Source organism: Mastigoproctus giganteus, chromosome 3, assembly GCF_048544385.1.
Source record: "Mastigoproctus giganteus isolate SK-2022 chromosome 3, ASM4854438v1, whole genome shotgun sequence".
Taxonomy (NCBI): Eukaryota; Metazoa; Arthropoda; class Arachnida; order Uropygi; family Thelyphonidae; genus Mastigoproctus; species Mastigoproctus giganteus.
Window position 1 is genome coordinate 76,002,463 of NC_143577.1, and position 25,748 is coordinate 76,028,210.

Below are 25,748 nucleotides of genomic sequence, written 5' to 3' on the forward strand. Positions count from 1 at the left end.
CACATACGCCCGCGGTCACGCAGAATCTCCCTCCAACCATACACCTGCTCTCGTCAGGACACGTAATCCGAGGAAATAGTATAGAAGAAGGGGAATAAATAAGAAGATTAGTTAGATCCCGCACTGAGAATCTGCCCAGTCGAAGTAGCATAATGTTTAACGAAAGACAAGCACTAAAATTAGGTACCAATAGACACAAACTAAACACATATGACAACCTGATCGTGCCCATCACTAGTGTTACTCCTTCCCAAATCGTAGATCTGCTCTTGACAGTAAAACACACCACTCAACCAGAGAATACATGGAATTTACTCACAGAATTACTATAGTAGCATAGAAGCTACCGCTCAAGTAACTCATAACTTTAAAAAACTAAAATGTGTTTTTTTTTTTTTTTTTTTTTTTTGCAATTCTGTGGTATTGGCCTGATACAATTTATCACAAAGAAATAAAGCTGTACTTCTTGCCTAATTGTTTTGAGTAGAACCCAGCTATATTCAAGACAATTACACAAAAAATGCTTTGAACAATAAGTATTCCTGCGCCCGAGGCAAAATAAAAATATTACGCCCCTAACCCATGAAAAATAAACATTATAAATTAGAATGAATAAACAAATAATGAAATAGTGCAAAATGTACGTTACGCTTACCCATTTTTCTTTATTTAAAATTTAAAATAGTAACAATTTGAACCTACGTTGTCATGTGATGCCAATGTAAATAAAAACTGACTGTGAGTTATCTGTGTTTTATGTTGTTGAAAAATGGTAGTAAGTATGTTATTTATACTCCGTTTTTTTAAAAGGTTTTGTTTCCAACATTCATTGCGAGAAATACGTTGAGATTGAGTGCACCCATTTGAGTGAAAAAATGTCAAAACTAAGTTGTTCATTTGTAATCCAGATTAAATGGATCTTTAATTGTCAGTGAAAGCGACGGTACATATTTGTCTGTGAATGCTTAAGCATTCATGGAGTTGGATTTGTGAAGTTATTTAGATTTGCCTCCTTACATATATTACAGAATTATGTTTTTACTGTACAAGAATGCAATTATCACAATAAAAAGCTTCCATAACAATTAAAAATTAAGGACTGGCATGCGATCGGATTGATCCGAACTTTTCAAAGTAGTACGCAGGCAGGGTCTGTGCAGGGTAAGGATATATGCCTAGGCGCCAGTTGAGGCTTTCAGGAAACAGTTTGGATAGTCTGTTCTCGTGCAGATAACCTTTGGAGATCCCACATATCGACCTACCAATTTGGCTCGACATATTAAAACTAGCCTGGTTCTGTGAGACACAAAGCAAAAGTTTTTGCTTTTATCTCACATATGCCATAGGAGGCTGTTACAGACCGGATTCTGTAGTAGCCTCCTACCATTTTGTACCTTTTTCCAACTTTTTGCCCCCCAAATACTTACATTAGTATAGTCACTAGAGTGCATGTTTGTCATTTAATTTTATCCTTGGCATGCCAGATCTTGTGTGATTGGTAAATTGAGACACCAGGAAGTGTCCCTGGAGGTTACTGTATTCATGGGCCCACTGAAGCAGCAAGATCCAGTCAATATATATAACACAGATTTTTAACAATATTTACAAATTAACACATATGTACCTCATGTAATAATGAGTTAATTTCTTGAATTGAGTAAGTTACTCTTAAAAGTCTCAATTTCTTTGAAGAAAGTACTTCCTTTTTTTTTTCTTTTTGTTTCTAGCTTGCTGTAATGGTATATATGTATACCAATGTGCTTGTGAATATTTCTCTAAATTGAGGTATATTTTTGTATCAAAAATACTGTGCAAATAACATTGGCATTTCTGAATTTGTTGGAACATGGTTAATTAACCCTATTACTTGGCATTAAGGCCTAACATAGCAGGGTGCAGCAGCATATGTGTTGGAGTTGAATTGACTTCACTACACAACTGCTAAATAAGTAAACAGTTGCATTCATTGTTAAAATGATTGATTGTAAACTCCTCTGATATATGTGTGCGTGTAGGAGTATAAACCAAATATTCAGTTATTTTTTTAAAATTTGGGGACAAAATAAAATCCTTTCATGCACCTTTCTCCACTAATATTCTCTAAATCGTGATAAACTACTTGCTGTTTTCATTTTGATTTATTAGAGTTAAGAGTTAAGGTTGTTGGTTATGTGACAGATGCCATACGTGAATATTTTTTTTAACATCCCCTATCCTCAAAAGTGGGTTTGTTGAATGAAAAGCTGGAAATTGAGGAAAGGAGGTATAATAGAGGACAATTGAAAAATGCCTAGAGTGTGATAAATTAGAATCCATAAATATGGGAATAAAGGGATAAATTAGGTTAATCTTAATTAAAAAATGCTGTTTTTATTTTGTTAAAAAGCAAAAAATTAAATTTTTATAATAAAAAAATGTTTAACAGACAGCATTCCTATGGATGTGTTCCTTTTAGGGGGTGCAGCAGATGGAGGATTAAAACTTAAAAGAATTTGCCTGACTATTTTTTTGAACCAATTTTTTTTTTCCCCTGACTTTTTGTTAGTTTATTTAAAATATGTTCGTATTTGCTGGAAAATGTAAAAGGATAGTTTTCTCTGGGAAATATATTTTATTACCATACCAGTAGGACATTTCAAGTATCACTAATGTTTTTCTACCATATCTGTAATACATTAGTTGCATTAATGTTTTCTTCTATACCTACAATAGATTGTAATGGTACTAATGCTTTACTACTACACATATGAATAACAGATTTTCAGTTACTTATTTATTTTTTTTGTACTTTTGGCACTTTTACGTCTGCCAGCCCTGTTGAAACCACATAGGTTAAGGTTAAATTTTTATTTTATTTATTTATTATATTTTTATTATTATCACTTTTATTATTATTATCACTGCAATGTAAGTATACCTTCAGATCTTACACAGTGTAGTGTGGCCACAGTGTCGTATTAACCCTTGTGGAAATAAGTTACAACTGCAATACTCTTTTATACTTATTACAGTGTGTGACACAATCTGTAATTACTCAGTGGATCTGTTTTTACTTCATTCTCACAACAGAGAATAATTCTTTGTCATGTTGTATGACTTCTAAGTGCTTGTTGAGACAAGATGGTTAAATTCCACCTCAGCCCACTGTGATCACAGTGTGCTGAGGTGGAATTTAACCAGTTATATTAAAAGGAGGCGGAAAAGGAAGTAAGCAAATCCTTAGCCATAATTATGAGAGCTTCTTTGGACTCAGGGGAGGTACCCATGGACTGGAGATGTGCAAATGACCCTAATTCACAAAGAAGGATCAAAGGGTGACACAAGTAATTAGACCTGTTAGTTTAACTTCTGTTCCATGGAAATTAATGGAAGAACTGGTTAAAGAATCACTGCAGAATCATCTAGACCAGTGTTTCTCAACCTTTTTTGTTCGCATACCCCCAAAGAACCACATTCTTATTTTTGTACCCCCATATATATATCTGTACTATATTATACTACAATACAAAACACTCTTAAGTAAAAAAAAATCAGATAAATCATCACTTAGCTTAATAATAGCAATAGTGTAATTACTATTGAATATGGTTAAGTAAAAAATACTTTCCAATTGTTTCAAAATATTTTTGTTTCTTGTTAATCTCTTGTATACCCCCAGGGGGGGTTATACTTACCCCTGGTTGAATAACGCTGATCTAGACAACACTTCGGTTATAGTTTGGACACAGCATGGGTTTGTTAAGGGGAAGTCTTGTCTGGCCAGTTTGATGGGATACTATGATGTTCTCACATCATAGTATCCCATAACTGGATGCAAAAAATAATTTTGATATCATATACTTGGATCTTAAGAAAGCTTTTGATACTGTTGCACATGAAAGACTACTGTACAAATTGGAGCAGTATGGCTAAGTTTGCAGATGATACAAAGGTTGATCAGGTTGTTAATGACACAAATGACAGTATGCTACTGCAAGAGGATCTAGAAACTTTGAGCAGATGGGCTGAGAGATGGCAACTGAAGTTTAACATTGACAAATGTAAAGTACTGCATATGGGCAGCAGTAACCCCAGAGTTTTTTTTTTTTTTTTTTATGTGAAATCCAAACACGAGAGGTATTAGTACCAATAGTACTTAGTACTGTTCTTGGGTTGGAGGTTGAGAAGATATTTGTTGACATTGGACTTGAACTTCTGTAGACTGTAATTTTCAGGAAATACATATGAAGGAAGTTTTTGTTCCAGAAAACGGCAGTTGAATGAATAAACGAGGAAGATGAAAAGTTGGTTCTGTGAGTTTCAAGTTGGACAGTAAATGGATGTTGGCTGGTGGCAGCACGTGTTCGGACTGTTTTGAAAGAGAGAGTGGGAATTATAGAAGTCAATTCAGAAGAACATTGCCTGTGGAAGTATCTGTAGAAGAGGCATGCAGCAGAGACAGTACGTCTATGAGACTATGAGGCACCACCCCAGATGTGAGAACAATATTCCATGGCAGGGCGGATTTGCGATTTATACAGAGTGAGCAGCTGTTCGGAAGAAAAGTAACGCTGAGAGCGAAAGAGAAAACCAAGTTTTTTAGACGCAGAGAAAGCAATATTTGTAATGTGCTTGTGCCAAGAGAGATTTGAAGTCAGGGTAATCCCCAAAAGAGATATATCATTTTGCCTAGAAATCGGAGTGTCACTAAAGATAAGCATAGGAGCAGAAGAGTCCTTTTTGCGAGATATAAGACAAGACTGAGTTTTAGAAGGGTTGAAATCAACTAATATTGTAGTTTTAAGTGTTTTTCACCAACCTTATGAGGTTGGTGAAAAACACTTAAAACTACAATATGAATATACCCAACCTCAGAGGCCTGTTTGAAGAAATCAACTAAGTTGTCTTTGCCCCACTGGAGAATTACCTGAAGATTGGCATTTAAGGAATTGGTAGCAGATTTTCGAGAAGTTGAAGCTGATTGAGCAGGACAAGGTTTCTCAAAATGGAAAGTGGAATGCAATGTGCTATCATCGGCAAAACTATGGATAGGATTTCCAGTCAGTGGAAGAAGGTCATTAATATACAAAAGGAAAAAAGTGGGGGAAAGAACTGAACCCTGGGGGATACCAGCATTAGTGGAGAAGTTAGAAGACAGAGAACCATCTACCATCACCCTCAGTGAGCGACCAGAGAGAAAACTGGATAACCAATTGTTAAAAACAGTTGGCAAACCATAAGATGGAAGCTTGTTTAGAAGACCTTTATGCCAAACACAATTGAAAGCCTTTGAGATGTCAGGAACAACTACTTGTGTTTCACTGAACCTTTCCATTGAATTAGTCCATAAATGGGTAACATAAGCCAGAATATCACCACTGACACTGACAGAATCCATACTGGCGATCGTTGATCAGACAGAAGGTTTCTAGGTAGTTTAAGAGTTGGCGGTTAATTAATTTCTCCATTACTTTAGAAAGAATAGAAGTAATTGCAATGGGACGATAATTGGATGGGAGGGATTTGTCAACCTTTTTAGGAACTGGCTGGATATGAGCAAATTTCCAAGCAGAAGGAAAAACACCTTTGGAATATGAAAGTGAAAAAAGGTGGCAAAGAATAGGAGTAAGTTCAGGAGCACAGGTTTTGAGAACAAGTGGAGAAATACCATTGGGACCTTGAGCTTTCTTAGCATCAAGATTCGTCAAAATCCTTCTGACATCCTTTTGACTGAAGACAACAGGAGGCATTGAATGGAGTGTGTTGGGAATGGTGGGAGTTGTTTTACCAAGATTATTAATGTACGAGTTGGAAGAAAAATGGGATGCTAGCAGGTCAGCTTTATCCTTGGCTGAAGTGACAACAGAACCATCTGGTTTGGACAGAGGTGGGAGCAAAGATGGGCAAAAGTTGCGGCCAATAGCTTTGGCAAGAGATCAGAATGCTCGGCTACCATTAAGGCAAGAAGCAAGTTATCTATTCTTAGCCTGTGGACTGATTAATAACTGCTTTACAATTGTTGCGAGCTTTGGTGTACGTAGAAAATGAAACTGAAGAATTAGAAACAAGCCAATTACGGCATTAGCATTAGTAGAGGCATTTGATGCAAGAAAGCAAGCTTATACAGCATCAGCCAAAAAAAAAAAACAAAAAAAACCCACTTCCACTTCACCCCTCTGTTCGTTCAAAATACCTGTCCAGCTGAGCCTTAAACTTATTTAGGCTATCAACCTCCACCACAAGGGATGGAAGTCTGTTCCACCAACCAACCATCCGCTGGCTAAAGGCAAATTTCCGCACGTCTATCCTACATCTGTCTTTCCTCAATTTGAATTTATGCCCTGTCAGGTGATTTTTCTGAGCTAGAGGAAGAATCCCATCAGCATTGAGCATGCTTAAACCATTCAAGGCTTTATACACCTCTATCAGATCACCTCGCTAGTGCCTAGTCTCCCGACACTGTAATTTGCAAAACTTAAGCCTTTCTTCGTAAGAGCACCCCTTTGTTCCATTCACTAATCTTGTTGCCCTTCTCTGTACTCGTTCCAGCAGCTCTACATCCTTCTTGAAATGAGGCCTCCAGACCTGTATACAGTACTCTAGGTGTGGCCTGACCATTGCCTTATACAATGGAATAATCACCTCCTTATCCCTGCTGGAAAAATTCCTGTATATCATTGACAATACTCCATGAGCTACTCTTGCAGCCCGTCTTCACTGCTCAGAGAACTTCATATCTGCCTGCACAACCACCCCCAAGTCCCTTTCATTCTCTACCACTGTCAGTGTAGTACCACAGAGTTGATACGTTGCTCTGGGGTTGCTGTTTCCCATGTGTAGTACTTTACATTTGTCAATGTTAAACTTCATTTGCCACCTCTCAGCCCATCTGCTCAACCTTTCCAGATCCTGTTGCAGCAGCATAGTGTCAGTAGTGTCCTTGACAACCCTGCCAACCTTTGTATCGTCTGCAAACTTGGACATTAAGCTTGATATACTATCATCAATATCATTTATAAATACAGAAAACAATAATGGACCCAACACTGAGCCCTGAGGGACTCCACTAATAACATTAGTCCACGATGAGCAGTGTCCATTGATTACCACTCTCTGTCTTCTCCCCCTCAACCACCCCTTTATCCATAGCAGCAATTTGCCTCCAATGTCACACTGCTCCAGTTTGTGTAGCAGTCTTCCATGTGCAACAGTATCAAAAGCCTTTCTAAGATCCAAGTATATAATATCAAAGTTATTCCCTGCATCCAGTTCTTTTGTGACTGCATCATAGTATCCAATCAAGTTGGTCAGGCAAGACTTCCCCTTAACAAAACCATGCTGTGTCTGAGCTATAACTGAAGTCTTGTCTAAATGATCCTGCAGTGCTTCTTTAACCAGTGCCTCCATTAATTTTCCTGGAACAGAAGTTAAGCTCACAGGTCTATAATTACTTGTGTCAGCCTTTGATCCTCCTTTATGAATTGGGGTCACATTTGCACATTTCCAGTCTATGGGTACCTCCCCTGAGTCCAAGGAAGCTCTCATAATTATGGCTAAGGGTTTGCTTACTTCCTTTGCTGCCTCCTTTAATATAACTGGATAGATCCCATCCACCCCGGGTGCCTTTCTTGTGTTTATCTTCAACAGTTTCTCCTCCCCTTTACTCCCAGTTATTTCAAGATTCTGTAGCTTACTGTTAGAGTTGAATACACCTCTGACATTCCCCTTGCTGAATAACTCCTCATGTGTGAATGTCGATGGAAAATATTCATTTAGTTTGTTAGCTACCTGAGCAGGATCATCAACAGTTGACCCATCAATATCAAGTGGACCAATCTGATTCATCCCCTTCCTTCTAGAGTTTACATAAGTAAAGAACTCTTTGCTGTTTTTCTTTGCATCCCTTGCCAAGGATTTCTCGTAATCTGCCTTCGCCTGCCTAACCTCCTTTGTAACTTGGTTGCATATCAACTTGTATCTATCATAGGCTTCTGTGTCATGTGTTAATTTGTAAGTATCCCATGCATTTTTCTTCTCTGCCATATGCCTCATTTGTTCATCTGACATCCATTTTGGCCTAAACCTTGAACAATATTTCTTAGTTGGTATGTAAAGCCTAGTAGCTTCCAAGATAAGTTCTTTGAATGCTTCCCATTTTGAATTTGCTGTTGGTAACATCATCAATTGGTCCCACTGTATAGAATTTAAATACTGTCTCAGTCCATCGTAGTCACCTTTACTGAAACAATAACCCTTCCCTTTACCCCTAATGGTAGTTACCTCTTTGAGTAAATCCCACTTCAGCACACTGTGATCACTTCCACCTAGCGGTTCATTTATCTGCAGATTCTTAATGCATGAAGAATCACTGCTGATAATCAAATCAAGAGTATTACTCCCTCTAGTTGCCTCCCGAACGTGCTGATGTAGAAAACAATCATCCAATAAATCCACAAAAGCCCTGCTAGTGCGTGAGTAACCAGCCCCCAAATTCCAGTCAATATCTGGGAAATTAAAATCTCCCATTATAAGACTCTCTGATTTACTGGCCCACTCTATTTCCCTGTACAGTTCCTTATTATACTCATCAGAGTCATTAGGCCTATAGCACACTCCTACTCTCAATTTTGATCTCCCAATGCTTATGTCACACCAAACTGACTCAACACTGCACTGTCCAGCGATGTCGACTGGCTTCACTTCCTTGGTTTTTATGTGTTTCTTAACTAATAGCATAACCCCTCCCCCCTTCCTATCCTGTCTATCCTTTCTGTAGACGTTGTACTCCCCAAATTACAGTTCTGCATCCCTTATATCTGTGTGACACCACGTCTCTGATATCCCAACAATATCTGCCTTTGATGTTTTCAGCAATACCTCAAATTCATCAAATTTATTTACTAAACTCCTAGCATTGGTGTACACACAAGTATCCCTGCACCTGTTTCTATTCTTAGCTACCCTAACAAAATATGCAACATTCCTCTCTTGAACAGCCTTAGCACATTTATTGGAAAACCAAGGTTTAGATAAAGGACGAGATTTTAAAGTGGAGTGTGGGATAAAGGATTCCATTCCTGCAAGAATAATTTCATTCACGCAATCTGAGCAAACGTTGACATCAGAAGTTTTGAAACAGTAATCCAACCAAGGAAAAGAAGAAAAGAAGTCTCGCAAGTCATCCCATTATGCATTCTTGTAATGCCAAACAACACGAGGTTGGGAATAGCCATGAGATAAAGGTTCCATTGGAGAAGAGACAATCACCAAGTTGTGATCTGAAGTACCTAAAGGACCTCTCACTTCGACCGTGTACTTAGAAGGGTTTGTGAGAAAAAGATCAAGCGTATTGGCTGTACGATTAGGATTGTCTGGTATTCTTGTAGGTAAATGAACAATCTGTGCAAGGTCATTAGTAATTGCAAAAGCCTCAACATCTTGACCAGGTGGGTCGGTGTGACTAGAAAATGGAAGCCACCTGGAGTTGTGAACATGAAAATCACCAAGGAAAATTACCTCACTGTTAGGACTGGAGAAAGTCAAGTTGCAAAGAGAGGAAGTCAAAGAGCTCCAAGTGATTAGTGGAGTTGGGAGAACGGTAGAGACAACAGATGAATTTTACCAATGAGGTAGAGAGATTTTAAGCCAGAGAAGATCAAAGAGAGGAGATTCTAAAGAAATGCCAAGTCTCTGACGGGGAATATCAGAACGGACATATGCACAAGTACCATCTTTGAGGCGAAAGTTATCATACAGTGAATAATTTGGGCATCTGAAATGAGCAGTAGTTGAATCAACCGATAACTGAGATTCTGTCAGAAAAAGTACATGGGGGTTTAGCAGACTGCAAGTGGAAATAGACATCGTTGACATTAGAATTGAGACCACGTATATTTGTGAAATGAATTAGAAAATGCTTGGGAGGTTTAGATCTTTTTGCAGATAAGCTTGCTCTATTAGTTTGACAATTCATGGTATATTCAATAGTAAGAAAAAGTTTGTGGGACATGCTGTATGAAGTAATGAAATTTTTGGATATGGCGTACACATGGTAAGGATATACCCAGTTCCTTGACATGAGTAACGTAGTAACTGAGTGGTACTACACTCAAGGTGGTAGAGAATGAAAAGGACCTAGGGGTAATTGTGCAGTCAGATATGAGTTTTCTGAGCAGTGCAGACAGTTTGTAAGAGTAGCTCATGGTGTCTTGTCAATGATATACAGAAATTTTTCTAGAAGGGATAAGGAGGTGTTATCCCTTTGTATAAGGCAGTGGTCAGACCACACTTTGAGTACTGTATACAGTTCTCGAAGCCTCATTTTAGGAAGGATGTAGAGCTGTTGAAGCGAGTGCAGAGAAGGACAAGATTAGTGAATGGAACAAAGAGTTGCCTTACGAAGAAATGCTTAAGATTTGCAAATTATAGCGTCTGGTGACTAGGCACCTGTGAGCTGTATAAGGCTGTGAATGAATTGAGGAAGCTCAATGCCGATGGGATTCTGCCTCTTGCCAAGATTAATCACCTGAGGGGGCATAAAATCAAATTGAGGAAAGACAGTTGTAGAATCAGCACCTCCGTAGCCAGGTAGGCAGGAACAGCAGTGCATAGCACACGCTTCTTGATTAGACAGGGGTTCAAGCCCGTGCCCACCAAATATGGAGGATGTGGAAAGGTCAGGGAATGACCACCGCATATCCCCTTAGTTTTTAATGCTCCTAAAATCCAAACAACAAGCAGTTGTAGAATTGATTTGCGGAAGTTTGCCAGACGTTTGTGGTTGATTGCTGGAATAAACTTCTATCTGTTACAGATATTGACAGCTTAAATAAATTCATTGCAGAACTAGACAAACATTTGAACGAATGGATGGGTGAAATGGAAAGGTTTTTTTTTTTTTTTTTTTTTGGTTGATGCTGTTTAAGCTTGCTTTCTTGCATCATATGCCTCTACTAATGCTAATGTAAAAGGAAGTTTTTTTTTTTTTTTTTTTCACATTAACATTTTTTATTTTCCGGCTATATATAAAAAAATGCAAATTCCAAACACTTATATACAACAAGTCTATGTCAGTGATTATTTTTTTTTTTTTTACATTTAATATTTATTTATTATTAAAATTATAAAAATATGATTTACTTTAAAAAAGTACCTTACCTCTGCTTTTTAAATGCTCACTTTAGAAAATTGAAAATCTGAAAAGGATCACTGCTTTTCAATATAAAGGTCAATAAATAAAATATAATGCTACACCTAAAATTGAACATATTCTAAATATTTAATGAGAAAATATTTTTTTGATAATTAGTAAAATTTAAAATGCTGTTTTAGTTCACATTCTTTCCCCACGGGCTGTATAAAAATAATCTGCGGGCCGTAGGTTGGACACCATGCTCTAATTGAAAACACTCTGGCTTCATGATGTTGAAGCATTGTAGGAGTCAAGCTGTTGACATGCACACCGTGTTTCATGCAGCTGCATTCCCATTAGTAATATTCCGATAGGCTGGTGTCCAATTTCATGCATTTGTTGAAGAATGTGGGTTTTTATTCCTATTTCACTCACTGACAGGTCTGCAGGGAGTTTTAATTTCAAAAATGAATCAAAAATATGTTTTTAATATAAAAAATGGATGCAGTAGCCAATGATGCAAGGAAGCAAGCTTTTAAAGTATCAGCCAAAAAAAAAAAATTCCTACATCACCTGTCTAGCCATCTTATAATTTGTCTAATAATTCTTCTTTGAATTATTTAAACTACCCACTTCCAGAACAACAGATTTAAGTTTGTTTTGGCCATCAGCCATCATTAGCTGAAGACAAACTTCCACACATCTATTCTGCAACCTCCTTCCTCAGTTTGAATTTATGCTCCCTCGTGTGTAATCGGAGCCAGAGGAATGATTCTCAATATTGAGCTTGACTTTTCACAGATATATTCAGAAAACATTGAAAATAAAGATAGCATCAAAAAGTGAACAGTTTTGAAATATTTTTAGCTGGTTTTTCAAATGCATGCATATGGGGTCAAAGTGACCCCATGCACATCGAAGAAGAACAATCCTTTTTGCCTCTGCTGATGGGTTCAGTGCGCAAAATTTCAAACATACCCATATATTTCTGCATATTATGTATATAAATATTGTAAAATTTAAGAAAAAAAATGTTATGTATGTTCAGTACTATTAGTTATTTCCATATTCAGGTTTGAAATTAAATTTGGCATGCTTTGTAGCACGAAATTTGAAATTATATATCCTGCTACCTGCAGTTTGGCGACCATCTAGAGAGCATATCAGGTTTTGTGTTATTTTTACTATGTGAAAACAACCTTTCAAAAACAAATATAAGATGCTTGTTGAACTAGTGGGGGGAGAGAAACAAGTAACCTGAAATTGAATAAACCCTGCATTGGTACTTGTCCAGTATCACACTGCCCTTCAAACAAAAAAGCCAAATAGTTATAAAGACTGTGGCAGGCTTTTTTTTATTACAATATTTGCATTTCAGAATGAAAGAAAATAAATTCCTGTAAATGAAATATTTTATAAACCAAATGATTCATTCCTGAATGACCTCAGGAATCGCCTCCTGAAGTTATGACAAAGTCTTAGATCCCCTTTATATCGATTTTACTGTGTGTTTTTTTTTTTTTTTTTTTTTATCAAAACGTTCAGCCATCTGAGTGTTGCAAAATATTAATTTTATTCATTGATAAATCTTGACATTGTTAATATTCTTTAATATAACCTTTTTTCTGCAACAATTGTTCACTCATTTGTTCTATTTTTCTACTGATAAAATCATTTTTGGAAGTCTTCTTCCAAATATGCATTTCGGTAACCCCATGGGCTCACATCTGGTGTGTTTGGGCTTGGCAAACCCAGGGTCCTGAGCTGGATATCATCATCCTTCTCTTTCTTGATGATTCCTCTCTCTCTCTCTCTCTCTCTCTCTCTCTCTCTCTCTCTCTCTCAGGGTAACTCTGGAAATTTTTTTGGCTGGTGTATCATAAGCCTCAGGCTTCCTTGCATCATAGGACTAATAATAATAATGTTTGTTTGGATTTCAACTTTCATAAATCAAATTGATTTATGAAATCCAAACAAACATTTATTTCACCACCTGTTATAATATTTGTTTAAAATGCAGGATCCAGTACACTTGCTTGAACATCTCAGGCGGAATGAGGGCTTGATGCTCTTTGATCTTGAATGTATTAAAAGAAACTTGGAACTTGCTGAACCCCATGCCCAAATACTGGAAATCCTAATCGGCTTCAACTTCTCGAATATCCGATACCAATTCCTTAAATGCCGATCTCCAGGTAATTCTCCAGTGGGTCAAAGACAACTTAGTTGATTTCAATCCTTCTAAAACTCAATCTTGTCTTATATCTCGCAAAAAGGATTCTTCTGTTACTATGCTTATCTTTGGTGAAACTCCAATTTCTAGGCAAGTTGATATATCTCTTTTGGGGATTACTCTGACTTCTAATCTCTCCTGGCACAAGCACATTACAAATATTGCTTTCTCTGCATCTAAAAAACTTGGTTTTCTCTTTCTCTCTCTCGGCATTACTTTTCTTCCAAACAGCTGTTCACTCTGTACAAATCGCAAATCTGCCCTACCATGGAATATTGTTCCTATATCTGGGGCGGTGTCCCCAAAACCTCTCTCAGGCTTCTAGATTCCATTCAGAAGAGGGCAGTTAGGTTAATTAATGACTCTTCTCTAACAGAGTCTGTCCACTCACTGTCTCATAGACGTACTGTCTCTGCTGCATGCCTCTTCTACAGATACTTCCACGGGCAATGTTCTTCTGAATTGACTTCTGTAATTCACACTCTCTTTTTCGAAACAGTCTGAATACGTGCTGCCACCAGCCAACATCCATTTACTGTCCGACTTCAAACTCACAGAACCAACTTTACATCTTCTTCGTTTATTCGTTCAACTTCCGTTTTCTGGAATAACCTACCTTCATATGTATTTCCTGAAAATCACAGTTTGCAGAAGTTCAAGTCTAATGTCAACAAATATCTTCTTTTGTCTTCTCAACCTCCAACCCAAGCATGGTACTAAGTACTATAGGTTCTAACACCTCTTGTGTTTGGGGTTTTCATAAAAAAAAAAAAAAAAGTCCTCAGTCAAAATATTTTGAACTGAACAAAATGAAAGAGACATTTCCCCAGCAATTTCTTGAGTGGTGGTGAAGACTTCATTGATGTTCTGATCATTTTAGAATGTTATTGGAAAATTGCATCTTTCTTCATTTTCACACAAAAGATTTCATATTAGCATTAGCAAAGGCACATGATGCAAGAAAGCAAGCTTATATAGCATCAGCCAAAAAAAAAATCCTTATTTCACCCATCCACTCGCTCCAAATATTTGTCAAGTTCTGCCTTTAATCTATTTAAGCTATCAACTTCTACAACAACAGCTGGAAGTTTGTTCCAACAATCAACCACCCGCTGGCTAAAGGCAAACTTCTGCACATTTATCTACGCTATCTTTCCTCAATTTGAATTTATGCCCTCTCAGGCGATCATTCTGAGCAAGAGGAAGAATCCCATCTGCATTGTGCATGCTCTCAAACCATTCAAGGCTTTATACACTTCAATCAGATCACCTTGCATCTGCTTATTCTCCAGACCCTGTAATTTGCAAAACTTAAGCCTTTCTTCGTAAGAGCAACCCTTTGTTCCATTCACTAATCTTGTTGCCCTTCTCTGTACTTGTTCCAACAGCTCTCCATCCTTCTTAAAATGAGGCCTCCAGACCTGTATACAGTACTCAACGTGTGGCCTGACTATTGCCTTACACAAGGAGATAATCACCTCCTTATCCCTGCTAGAAAAATTCTTGTATATCATTGACAAGACACCGTGAGCTACTCTTGCAGACTGTCTGCACTGCTCAGAAAACTTCATATCTGCCTGCACAATTACCCCTAGGTCCTTTTCATTCTCTACCACTGTCAGTGCGGTACCACAGAGTTGATACGTTACTCGGCTATTACTGCTTCCCATATGTAGTACTTTTCATTTGTATGTTAAACTTCATTTGCCACCTCTCAGCCCATCTGCTCAACCTTTCTAGATCCTGTTGCAGCAGTGTACTGTTATTAGTGTCATTAACAACCCTGCCAACCTTCATATCATCTGCAAACTTGGACATTAAGCCTGATTTACCATTATCAATATCATTTATAAATACAGAAAACAACAATGGACCCAACACTGAACCCTGAAGGACTCCACTAATAACATTAGTCCACAAAGAGCAGTGTCCATTGATTACCACTCTCTGTCTTCTCCCACTCAACCATCCCTTTATCCCTATATTTGTGCAGCAGTCTTCCAAGTGCAACAGTATCAAATACTTTTCCAAGATCCAAATATATGATATCAAAGTTATTCTTTGCATCCAGTTCCTTTGTGACTACATCATAGTATCCAATCAAATTAGTAAGACAAGACTTCCCCTTAACAAAACCATGCTGTATCCAAGCTATAACTGAAGTCTTGTCTAGATGATTCTGCAATGCTTCTTTAACCACTGCCTACATTACTTTCCCTGGAACAGAAGTTAAACTACAAGGTCTGTAATTACCTGTGTCTCCCTTTGATCCTCCTTTGTGGCTTGGGGTCACATTTGCACATCTCAGGTCCATGGGTACCTTCCCTGAGTCCAGGGAAACTCTCATAATTCTGGCTAAGGGTTGCTTACTTCCTTTGCTGCCTCCTTTAATATAACTGGATAGATTCCAACCACCCCAGGTGTCTTTCTTGTTTTTATCTTCAACAATTTCTCCTCCACTTAACTCTCAGTTATTACAAGATTATCTAGCTTACTGCCAGAGTTGAATACACCTCTGGCATTCCCCTCCCTGAATAACTCCTCACGTGTGAATGTCGATGAAAAATATTCATTTAGTTTATTAGCAACCTTATCAGGATCATCAACAGTTTAACCATTGATATCAAGTGGACCAATCTGATTCATTCCCTTCCTTCTGTAGTTTACATAAGCAAAGAACTCTTTGCTGTTTTTCTTTACATCCTTTGCCAAAGATTTCTCGTAATCTCCCTGCACCTGCCTAACCTCCTTTTGTAACTTGGTTACAAAAGGAGGCTTACAAAAGACCAGCTTATATCTATCATAGGCTTCTGTGTCACATGTTAATTTATACGTATCCCATGCATTTTTCTTCTCTGTCATGTCTAATTAGTTCATCTGACATCCATTTAGGCCTAAATCTTGAACAATATTTCTTTGTTGGTATGAAAAGCCTAGTAGCATTCCAAGATTAATTCTTTGAATGCTTCTCATTTAGAATTTGCTGTTGGTAACATCATCAGTTGGTTCCACTGTATAGAATTTAAATACTGTCTCAGACCACTGTAGTCACCTTTACAAAAGCAAAAACCCTTCCCATTACCCTTGATGGTAGTTACTTCTTTGAGTAAATCCCACTTCAGCACACTGTGGTCACTGCCACCTTGTGGTTCCTTTTTCTGCAGATTCTTGATGCATGAAGAATCACTACTGATAATCAGATCAAGAGTATTACTCCCTCTAGTTGCCTCCTGAAAATGTGGATTTAGAAAACAATCATCCAATAAATCCACAAAAGCCTTGCTAGTGTGTGAGTGAACAACCCACAAATTCCAGTCAATATCTGGGAAATTAAAATCCCCCATTATAACACTCTCTGATTTACTGGCCCCCTCTATTCCCCTGTACAGCTTCTTATTATACTCATCAGATTCATTAGGGCTATAACACACACTTACTTTCATTTTTTCCTGGCCCCGGGTGCCAAGCGAATGTGATCGAGCGTTTTCTCTGCGCTTAAAAAGTGATTATCTAAAAGCGATTTAAAGTTATATTAAGTTCCTCTCCTTAAGAAATTTATTTTTTAATATCAGCTACTGTTACAAAAAGTACTTGTACAGAACAAGGAAGAAAAGCTACCTTTCTTTATTTTTCATATTTCCTTTACTAACACTTACTACTCTACGCTTGGTCACACTGGGCACTGCTCCTGCCTCCCTGTGGCGGGGCCGGAAATCTTGGCAGAAAAGCTAATCTGCCAAGGGCCAAAAGGAGCAAGCATGGACCAAAATACGTTTCCACCTCTAGAGCCGACAAGCTCTCGGACAGAGATAGACATTGACCATAACATGTCGCGACCCAAGAGGTTGAAAACCACTTCCTCAGCGACAAATTGTCCTGCATTTCTAATAATGCACTCTCTTGGAGATCAGCCTCTCAGTAAGCTCTCTCCGTTTGTTATCCAAAAACACCTGGAAAGTCTAGCAGGATCACCTAAGACAGTCAAGAGAGTGCAATCAGGCGACCTACTAGTGGAGACAATAAACCATGGACATTTGCAGAAACTACTAAACCTCGCCAACTTTGCTGGAATTCCAGTAAAGGTTTCTCCCCATGCAACCCTAAATACATCCAAAGGGGTTATATCCAGCTGGGATCTTTTGAATGTCACGGAGGAGGAGATAATGCAAGAACTTCAAGATCAAAATGTCATTGCAGTCAAAAGGATTATGACTAAAAAAGACAATACACTTACACCTACAAGGAACATTATTCTCACATTCAATACGCCAAATCTACCAACATCGATAAAAGCAGGCTATCTACTTTTTTGCATTAGGCCCTACATTCCTAATCCATTGAGATGTTTTAAGTGCTAAAAGTATGGCCACTCTCAAACGACATGCAGAGGAAATCAAGTTTGCCCCAATTGTGGGTCCTCTGAACACACTCAAAGTGATTGCTCAGCAACAGAAATGGCCTACCCCAACTGTAAAGACAGCCATCCTGCTTATTCCAGGTCATGCGAAAAATGGAAAACTGAAAAGAAAATTGTGACATACAAGATTGAAAATAAAGTAAGTTTTCAAGAAGCAAGGAAAGTAATTGCTCCCAGTATGACTAAGCACACATACGCCAGTATTGCGCAAAAGTATCAATCAGTGGGCACCCAAACCGATGTTACAGTACCTTCAAACACTTCAATATCTGACTGGGCTCGGGCTGTTCTCTCCCAGCAACAGTCCAATACCCCTAAGCAGTTGAACCAGGCAAATAATACTGCAATTACAGTACCAGCAACATCTCCTTCTCCTCCCACAGTGATTGCTTCTACGTCGAATAATCGGAGCTCACAAATAAAAAAGAATATCAAAGAAACATCTATGGATACATTCGACTCATCTAGACAAGAACCTATCTTAGAAATACATGCGGAAGAAGAAATGGACACTGGTCGACCATTCTTCTCCAAAAAAGACAAACCAAAGCCTGAACGTCACAAGCCAGCCACATTAAAAAAACAGTCAGATACAGCTTCTTCTACTAAACACCAGTAATGCCTTATATTCTACAATGGAATTGCAGAGGATTTCGTAGCAACCTTAATGATATTCAAGTCCTAATTCACCGCTATTCTCCAGTTGGTTTCTGTCTACAGGAAACCTATCTAACTCCACAAATTTCCACTAACATAAAGAACTATGACATATATCGACAAGATCGTAATACTTCAAATGCTGCCCGTGGAGGTGTGGCCATCTTCATCAGCTCAAAGATCCCAACCAAACAAATTGTTTTGCAAACTGATATTGAAGTTGTTGCCGTACGTTTGATAACCCAGATTGCGTTAACACTAGCATCAGTCTATCTCCCACCAAGTCTTACCTTCTCTTACCAAGATCTTGAAAACCTGCTAATGCAATTACCACCCCCTGTCTGTCTGTTGGGTGATTCAATAGCCACCATCCCTTATGGGGATCAACAAAAGTAGATAAACATGGCTGCCTGATTGAAACTTTTCTAGACAAGCAAAACCTTACTGTTCTTAATACTGGTGCACCCACTCACATACAATTACCAACTGGACAAACTTCTGCAATTGATCTATCAATATGTTCCCCGATTCTGTTTCCAATCATAGAATGGTCTGTTTTAGATGACCCCTTGGGCAGTGATCATTTTCCGATTATTTGTGATCTGCTAACTGCACAACCACCATTAGTCAAACCCTGCAGGAAATGGAAGTTCTCTCAAGCCAACTGGTTCAAATTTCAATCCTTTGTCACCCTGGATGAGCAATATATACGTTCACAGTCGATAGATGAAGCCACAGATTATATCACTTCACACCTACTATCGGCAGCTAAGTGTTCAATTCCATTGTTGAATCCTTGTTCCCGACGGCACCTTAACTATTGGTGGAATGAAGACTGCACAAAAGCAAAGAAGTTAAAAAATAAAGCATGGAATTTATTTCGTAGATCACCAACCACGGCTAATCTTATCAATTACAAGAAGCTAAGAGCGAAAGCACGTCTCATTCAAAGGCAAGCCAAGAAGAATTCTTGGATTAGTTTTGCATCTACCGTAAACAGACACACTAACTCCAGGTTAATATGGAAGAAAATCAGACAGATTTCTGGAAAATTCCCTACAACCCCTTCACCAATTCTTTCATGGAATGGGCAGAAACTCTCCGCTCCTGAGGACATAGCAAATGTTTGGGCAAAACATTTGCTAAAGTTTCAGCGGCCTCAACTTATTCTGCAGATTTTAAGAAAATAAAGACCAAGAGCGAAGAACGAGCCATAAACTTTCGAACCTCAGTTTTCTTTCCATATAACCAGCCTCTTCAATATCACGAACTTCTACATGCCATGAAAACGACACACAATGGTGCCGCTGGGCCAGATGAAATATCTTATATCATGTTACAAAACCTTGGTGACAAATTTACAAATACTACTGGTCTACTATAACAGAATATTTATGGAAAACATTTATCCCAGCTCTTGGCATCATGCCACAGTTCTTGCCTTTTTGAAACCTGGAAAAGACCCTACAAGGCCATACAATTACCGACCAATTTCCCTCTCCAGTTGCCTCTGTAAATTACTTGAAAAAATTATTCATAATCGACTTGTTTGGACCATCGAAACACAACACCTAATGAGTAATAATCAGCATGGCTTTTGTAAGAACAGGTCCTCCTTAGATCACATGATTAAGGCAGAGTCTGCAATTTGCAATGCCTTCGTAAAAAATGAACATCTCATTTTGGTTTCCATAGACAGAGAAGGCATTTGACACTACCTGGCGTCATGGCATTCTCAGTGACCTCCATGCCCTTGTCTACGAGGCAACCTTCCTATATTCATCAGAAACTTTCTCCAGAATCGTTCGTTCCAAGTTCGATACCACAACTCGCTTTCTATGACATTTTTACAGGAAGAAGGAGTGCCACAAGGTTCTGTATTGAGTGCAACCCTCTTCGCCCTTAAAATTGATTCTATAACAAAATAACTTCCAAATACAGTTGAGACCTATCTTTATGCGGATGATCTCTCCATTTCTTGCCATTTCCAGAATATGAGATCCATTGAATGGCAACTGCAGTTATCCTTGAATAAGGTGCAAAGGTGGGCAGGACTCAATGGCTATCGTCTATCTCAGCAGAAAACTGTTGCAGTCCACTTTTGTAATCAATGAAAAATGCATACAGATCCTGAACTTCAGATGTCAAATTTTACCGTTCCAGTGACCAACAATATCAGATTCTTGGGATTAATCCTTGACAGAAAATTAAATTTCTTTGAGCACATTAAATCGCTGCTCAACAAAAGCCACAAATCGTTTTGAATATTTTCGTTAGATTCTTTTAATTGCGTTACTTTGAATTTTAATTGTTTTGAATTGATTTTGAATTGTGTTAAATTGAGTATTTAATTATTTATATTTTACTTTAATTATTTATATTTTACTTTAATGTACCGGTAAGTTGTCGATTTTTTCGTTTTTTCCGTTTTAATTTCTGGAGGGTATCTTACGGAAGTGTTCCACGTACTATATTGAGGTAAACTCCTCTTATTAATTTACTAATATTAAATCGCTGCGTACTTCCTGCCTCAAAAAACTGAACATACTCAGAGCTTTATCTGCAATGTCTTGGGGAGCAGACCGTACATCTTTGCTTCTGCTATATAGAGCATTGATCAGATCCCGTTTGGATTATGGTGCTCCAATCTACGATTCTGCCCGAAAGAGTACACTACGTTGGTTGGACCCTATACAGCATAGTGCACTGCGGATTGCCCTTGGCGCATTCAGGACATCCCCCTACCCATAGTTTATATATTGAAGCACATGAGCCCCCTCTTTGTCTCCGCAGGAAAACACTACTTCTTAAGTATGCAGCCCGAATACAAAGCTGCTGTCAGCATCCTATTGGGCCATATCTCTTTAATCCACCACTGCAAAACCTTTATAGAAATAAACCCAGTAAAATAAGACCGACAGGCTTACGCCTAATTTAAATAACACAGAGTTGGAATATTTCTAATGTCAACAGGCTAGACGTAGTGAAATGCTTTCACCCACCTTGGACACCTCCTCCACAATTAACTTGTGATACTTATCTTCAAAAATGGGGAAAGAATCTTCTACCGTCACTCAACGTGAAACAACTCCATGCAAGCCATATTCAGAAATATGCTAATTTATTGCCAATATATACTGATGGCTCCAAATCACACTCAGCCGTTGGAGCAGCAGCAGTATTTCCCTCTAAAATCATTTCTGCTTCCCTCCCGCCTGAGTGTAGCAGCTTCTCTGCAGAACTTCATGCAATAAAGTTAGCTTTAGAAAACCTGAATCTCTACCCATCTCTAAAATATGTTGTAAGCTGACTCTCTAAGCTCAATTACAGCAATACAAAACTTTTCTTACAAGGTTCATCCTATATTAAACCAAATCAGAAGCTTCTTATTGAAAATGACAGATGGCAGTCATCGTGAAACAGGTGGGTATATGGGATGTGTAAGAGTAATTAAGAATAAGAATAGGTGCATGTATACTTGCATGTATACCAATGCTAGAAGTATAGTAAATAAATTTGATGAATTTGAAGTGTTGGTCAAGACATCAAAGGCAGATATTGTTGGGATAGCAGAGACGTGGTGTCACACAGATATAAGGAATGCCGAACTGGAATTTGGGGAGTACAATGTGTACAGAAAGGATAGACAGGATAGGAAGGGAGCAGGTGTTATGCTGTTAATAAAGAAAAACATAAAATCAAAAGAAGTGCATCCAGTTGATATAGATGAACAGTGCACTGTTGAGTCAGTTTGGTGTTGACATAAGCACTGCGAAAGCAAAAATAAGAGTAGGAGTGTGTTATAGGCCTAATGACTTGAATGAGTACAATGAACAATTGTACAGAGAAATAGAGTGGGCTAGTAAATCGGAATGTCTTATAATGGTGAATTTTAACTTCCCAGATATTGACTGGAACTTGTGGGTTGGGCACTCACACACTACTCAGACTTTTGTGGATTTATTGGATGATTGTTTTCTGCAGCAGCATGTTCGAGAGGCAACCAGAGAAAGTAAAACTCTTGATATGGTTATCAGTAGTGATCATTCATGTATTAGGAATTTGCAGATAAAAGAACCACTAGGTGGCAGTGATCACAGTGTACTGACGTGGGATTTACTTAAAGATTTAATTACCATCAGGGGTAAAGGAAAGAGTTTTTGCTTCCGTAAAGGCGAGTACAGTGGTCTCCGACAATTTTTAAATTCTGTACAGTGGGATCAACTGATGATGTTACCAAGAGTAAATTCTAAGTGGGAAGCATTCAAGGAATTAATCATGGAAGCTACTAAAAGGTTCATACCTATTAAGAAATATTGTTCAAGGTTTAGGCCTAAATAGTTGTCAAATGAACTAATGAGACTCGTAACAGAGAAGAAAAATGCATGGGATGCATATAAATTATCAAGCGACTCGGAAGCCTATGGCAGATATAAGTTAATCTGTAATCAGGTCACAAAGGAGGTTCGGCAGGCGAAGGCAGATTACGAGAAATCCTTGGCAAAAGATGCTAAGAAAAACAGCAAGGATTTCTTTACTTATATAAACTCTAAAAGGAAGGGGATGAATCTGATTGGTCCACTTGACATCGATGGTTCGACTGTTGATGATCCTGCTCAGATAGCAAACAAACTGAATGAGTATTTTGCATCTACATTCACACGTGAGGAATTATTAAGGTTTGAAAATGGCAGAAGGTTATCAAATTGTAGCAAGATACTTAATGATTTTGTAATAACTGAGAGCAAAGTGGAAGAGAAATTGTTGAAGTTAAACGTAAGAAAAGCATCTGGGGTGGATGGGATCTATCCAGTTATATTAAAGGAGGCGGCAAAGCAACTAAGCAAACCCTTAGCCATAATTATGAGAGCATCCTTGGACTCAGAGGAGGTTCCCACGGATGGAGATGTGCAAATGTATCCCCAATTCACAAAGGGGGATCGAAGGGTGACACGAGTAAATACAGACCAGTTAGTTTAACTTCTGTTCCGGGTAAAATAATGGAGTCACTGGTTAAAGATGCATTGCAGGATCATCTAGACAAGACTGCAGCAATAATTCAGACACAGAATGGGTTTGTTAAGGGAAAGTCTTGTCTGACAAATTTGATAGGATATTATGATGTGGTTACAAAGGAACTGGATGCAAAAAATAATTTTGATATCATATATTTGGATTTCAGGAAAGCTTTTGACACTGTTGCACATGGAAGGCTATTGTACAAATTGGAGCAGAATGGTATTAAGAGTAAGTTGCTACAATGGATAAAAGGATGGTTAAGTGCTAGAAGACAGAGGGTGGTAATCAATGGGTGCTGCTCTTCTTGGACTAATGTTATTAGTGGAGTCCCACAGGGTTCGGTGTTAGGTCCACTGTTGTTTTGTATATTTATCAATGATATTGATGAAGGTATATCAGGCTTAATGTCGAAGTTTGCAGATGATACAAAGGTTGGCAGGGTTGTTAATGACAGTAATGGCAGCGTGCTACTGCAACAGGATCTAGATAATTTGGGCAGATGGGCTAAGAAGTGGCAACTGAAGTTTAACCTTGACAAATGCAAAGTACTACATATGGGTAGAAGTAACCCCAGAGAAACGTACCAACTGTGTGGTACTACACTTAAGGTGGTAGAAAATGAAAAAGACCTAGGAGTAATTGTGCAGGCAGATATGAAGTTTTCTGAGCAATGCAGACAGGCTGCCAGGGCAGGTCATGGGGTTTTGTCAATGATATATAGGAATTTTGCTAGCAGGGAAAAGGAGGTGATTATCCCTCTGTATAAGGCAATGGTCAGGCCACGGCTTGAGTACTGTGTACAGGTCTGGAGGCCTCATTTTAGGAAGGATGTAGATTTACTTGAGCATGTACAGAGAAGGGCAACAAGGTTGGTGAGGGGAATGAAGGGATCCTCTTATCAAGAGAGGCTTAAGTTCTGCAAATTGCAGTGGCTGGAGACTAGGCACCTGCGCGGTGATCTGATTGAGGTATATAAGGCCTTGAATGGGTTGAGCATGCTGAATTCTGATGGGATCCTTCCACTTGTTCAGATTACGAACCTAAGGAGGCATAAATTCAAATTAAGAAAGGACAGATGTAGAATAGATGTGCGGAAATTTTCCTTTAGCCAGCGGGTGGTTAATTGCTGGAACAAACTTCCATCTGTCGTTGTGGAAGTTGATAGGTTGAATAAATTTAAGGAGGAACTGGACAGGCATTTGGAGGGAATGGTGTGATTTTTTTTTTTTGGCTGATGCTGCATAAGCTCATACATTTGCTTTCTTGCATCACATGCCACTACTACTACTAAATTGAGAAACATCATCAATCAGTGACCTTTTGCTGGATCCCAGCCCATTCGGGGATAAAAGGGAATGAACTGGCTGACAAAACGGCCAAAAATCCATCAACTTATGATTTAACGCTTGCTCCTATTCCAATCTGTGATTATAATCATATCATACAAACAACATGTCTTGCAATGTGGAAAGAGTTATGGCACACCCAAACCAGTAATAAACTTTATCAGTTGAAACAGGATCCACAGCTTTGGCGCTTTAGCACCAAAACAGTACAAAGAGAAGAAGTAGTGTTTACACGCGCACGGATAGGACACACATATCTGACTCACCTTCAGCTACTTATAGGAGAGGATCCTCCTCAATGTCCACACTGCTCCTCGCACTTAGCAGTCAAACACATTCTTGTTGACTGTCCTCACTATGATCAGGACAGAATATCCATCGTCCTTTCCCTAAAAAATCTTCCGGAACTGAAGACATTAAAACATATTATTGGTGACGATGCAAACATCAATGAATTCTTCTCCTTTTTGAAAAAAATTGGAATGTATCATAAATTCTAAAACATCACTCTAATAAACCATAAATTGATTATATTTGAAATTTGATTTTTATCATTTTCCTATGAATAGGCGCACTATAGCCCCAGCAGCTTGTGCGCCATTAAACCCCCATCACTCACTCACTCACTCACTCACTCATTTTTTCCTTTCTCAGTGCTTATGTCACACCAAACAGACTCAACATTGCATTGTCCACCCACATCAATTGGATGCACTTAGATTTTATGTTTCTACTCTTAGTTACCCTAACACAGCCCATGTATTTACTTGTTCCATTACGACTCCCAGCAGTCCTGGAAATTCCCATTGCTTTGTTTTCCAGGCTGCTGCTCAATTGCATTTCAATAGAAGTAGTGCAAGAATCACTTTTACCTCTGCCAGTGGCTACTATTAATCTATTAGTTCATGTATTCCCCCCCCAAGCTAGCAGTTTTCCGACCCACCTAACACTGCCTCGATAGCATCA

At 38.4% G+C, this 25,748-nt stretch overlaps 1 protein-coding gene across 2 annotated transcripts in view; it reads left to right on the forward strand.

The window, feature by feature from the left end:
* Window positions 1-688: 688 nt before the first annotated feature.
* The window catches only part of LOC150088092 (CXXC motif containing zinc binding protein), a 209,712-nt gene continuing 184,652 nt past the window's right edge, over window positions 689-25,748 (forward strand). For both annotated transcript variants that reach the window (XM_090369335.1, XM_090369334.1), the window contains exon 1: window positions 689-775. In XM_090369335.1, the coding sequence (XP_090225461.1) occupies window positions 770-775 (6 nt within the window). In that variant the 5' untranslated portion in view covers window positions 689-769. The remainder of the gene's footprint in view (window positions 776-25,748) is intronic.